This window comes from Carcharhinus amblyrhynchos, unplaced genomic scaffold (genome assembly GCF_965287045.1).
Source record: "Carcharhinus amblyrhynchos unplaced genomic scaffold, sCarAmb.v2.hapA chromosome_161, whole genome shotgun sequence".
Taxonomy (NCBI): Eukaryota; Metazoa; Chordata; class Chondrichthyes; order Carcharhiniformes; family Carcharhinidae; genus Carcharhinus; species Carcharhinus amblyrhynchos.
The window spans coordinates 236945-240061 of record NW_027649901.1 but is presented as its reverse complement, the minus strand read 5'-3'; the positions used below and the strand labels follow the sequence as shown (position 1 = coordinate 240061).

General features: G+C 48.2%; 1 protein-coding gene across 1 annotated transcript; it reads left to right on the top strand.

The window, feature by feature from the left end:
* The first annotated feature begins 2265 nt into the window (after positions 1-2265).
* Positions 2266-2799, top strand: LOC145338748 (epidermal differentiation-specific protein-like). Its single transcript, XM_080183137.1, has one exon. The coding sequence runs from the start codon at positions 2266-2268 to the stop codon at positions 2797-2799; it is 534 nt and encodes a 177-aa protein (XP_080039263.1).
* Positions 2800-3117: the final 318 nt, after the last annotated feature.

Sequence of the window (3117 nt, the reverse complement as noted above, 5' to 3'; positions counted from 1 at the left end):
TCCACGCTAACACCCTACCCCCAACTCCATGTCCCCTGACCTTCTGTAATAACCTCTTGTGAGGCACTTTGTCAAACGCCTTCTCAAAATCAAGAAAGACCACATCCACCGGCTGTCCTCTATCCACCGCCCTAGACACATTCTCATAGAACTCCAGTAAATTTGTATCTGTAGTCTGTAGTCAAAGAGAACTGTTCGGTCAGACAGTCACTACTGAGGGAGATCTCCTGACCTTCTGTAGAACATGTCAGCTGAAGTCAGTGGGTCAGTACAGATGGGCTCCCACACTGTCAGAGGGTCAGTACTGAGGGAGTGCAGCACTGTCAGAGGGTCAGTGCTGAGGGAGTGCAGCACTGTCAGAGGGTCAGTACTGAGGGTGTGCCGCACTGTCAGAGGGTCAGTGCTGAGGGAGTGCCGCACTGTCAGAGGGTCAGTGCTGAGGGAGTGCCGCACTGTCAGAGGGTCAGTGCTGAGGGAGTGCCACACTGGCAGAGGGTCAGTGCTGAGGGAGTGCCGCACTGTCAGAGGGTCAGTGCTGAGGGAGTGCCGCACTGTCAGAGGGTCAGTGCTGAGGGAGTGCCACACTGTCAGAGGTCAGTGCTGAGGTAGTGCCGCACTGTCAGAGGGTCAGTGCTGAGGTAGTGCCACACTGGCAGAGGGTCAGTGCTGAGGGAGTGCCGCACTGTCAGAGGGTCAGTGCTGAGGGAGTGCCGCACTGTCAGAGGGTCAGTGCTGAGCGAGCGCCGCACTGTCAGAGGGTCACAGTCTTGCCTGGTGATTGTCGAGCGATGTTCATTCATCCGTTGTCGTAGCGTCTGCATGGTCTCCCCAATGTACCAGGCAGGACTGTTCCCTTCCTGTTGCGAACACTTCAGTGGTCACGGGCATTCAGCCTCTGACCTTCGGGTAAGCATTCTCCAAGGCGGCCTTCACGACACACGACAGCGCAGAGTCACTGAGCAGAGACAGATAGCCAAGTTCCACACACATGAGGACGGTCTCAACAGGGATCTTGGGTTCATGTCGCACTATCTGTAACCCCCGTGACTTGCCTGGGTTTGCAAAACCTCACTCACTGTACTGTCTGGAGACAATACACATCTCTTTAACCTGTGATCAGTGCTCCTTCCACTCACATTGTCAGCCACTTTAGGACTTGAACAGCAGGTTAGGTGTAAAGATTCGCATTATAATCAGTAATCTCTAAACTCTCTGTGCTTTATATGCTCTGTCCGAGGTCAGAACTCTCCATTCACCTGACGAAGAGGGAGTTCCCTCGAAACCTTGTGAGTTTACTATCAAATAAATCGGTTGGACTAAAACCTGGTGTTGTCAGACTTTTTACTGTTATTCCTACACCACAGGCAGTCTCTTTATTGTCCCTGACTATTGCTCTGTTAGCATCAATGAATTTTATATCCTGTGCTTGTGACTAAAATCACAGTTGTTCCCATAATGTGGGTTATCAATGTGCCTGACTATATCCAGTCTACCTAACTTTAGGCTATTTCTCTATGGTGTGCAGATATGTGTTAACAGCATCTTTACCTGTTGCTCACACAAGGTCTGACAGGTGGTGAGTGTTCAGGTTTGTCCAGCAGAGCTGCGATAGTGGCTGAATGTGTAAAGGAAAATCGGAGCATGGGGACTGGAGGAAAACCTCCCCCTGTCAGTTTCTCAAATGCTTCCACATTCTCTGCTGTTATAGCGCTGTAACATTGTGGGCTAAATAGAGGTGAATATCCACTTGTTAGTGACAAATTTGCCAACTTATTTTGAAGATTGTGACATGGTCCGACGCTGCCACTGTCCCCAGTACTTTCAGATCGACACAGACACAGGATCACAACACCAATGTTAAGGTGAAAGTGTGTAACTTTAATGCAGCCACCGACACAACAATTCACACATTTGGAACAGTTCACTACACTCGCTCCCAGCCACCAGAGGGTGTCAAACAGTAATGAGCTTGGTTTCTGAGATGTGGGTTACCCAGGGTGTGCTCTATTCTGAATTTTCATGGCACATCTGTTCCAGTTGTGAAATGTTCCAAGTAAAGGTGGGTCACCCTTTGGGAGTTTGTGTTTTGTGGGTGGATTCAGTAGCTGCTGATTGCCTATTGGGTGATGATTATTGATTATATCATGTTGAGTCAGCAGAGGGAGAGAGTATAAAAACCTCACTCTCACACCAAGAAACCATCGTTAGATTTCACTGCTGCTCATCGCACTGAAACCTGACAACAGAAACACAGCCGCTGACACCATGAGCAAGATTGTGCTGTTCGAAGAGCCAGATTGCAGAGGCAAGTGGAAGGAGTTTGCAGACAGTGTCTCCAATCTAGACACTGAGTCATTCGCTAAAACTGCTCGCTCCCTGAAAGTGGTGGGCAAACACTGGGTTGCTTACAAGGACAAAGACATGAAAGGGGATTTCATGGTTTATGGGCCAGGTGAACACAACAACCTTGGCTGCATGGACAGAGAGATTATGTCATTGCGCCTGGTGAAGGAGGAATTAAGAAATCCTGAAATCGTTCTATATGAAGATGTAGACTTTCGGGGTCAACTTCGAAACATCTTTGAACGTGTTGATGATCTGAGGAGAGCTGAGTTCAACAACCTGGTCTCATCCCATGAGGTGAAGGAAGGTGTGTGGATTCTATACAAAGGCTTCAATCAGACTGGGAGCCGCCTGATTACATTTAAGGGTGAGAAATGTTCCAACTACTGTCTGTTCGACTGGAATGACAAACTATCTTCCCTCAGACCCTTACTGAATAGTGATCATGAAGTGTGAATACTTCAACTTGTGAAGAGTTTGAGCTGGTCTATCCCAGGCTGATCTGCTTTGACTGCTGCTTACCCGCTGGTGATAGACTGCCCTCCCTGTCGTAACCGCACTGTCTGTAAGAGAGACCGAGCCTGCACCGAAAACCTGTCCTCAAATAACCTGCTGCTCCCAGCAAACTGATTTCAAATCCATATCACCCTGAAAAAGCGAATCCTTGTTGTTCCTCGGTGCAAGATGAATTATATTCCTTTGTTTTTATATTCTGTAACACTGCTTTACTCTGTCAGTGAATAACCAATCAAATAAAATTCAAATGCTGCAAAC

Coding starts and splice junctions, on each gene's coding strand:
- LOC145338748 (XM_080183137.1), top strand. CDS start 2,266: ATGAGCAAGATTGTGCTGTTCGAAGAGCCAGATTGCAGAGGCAAGTGG.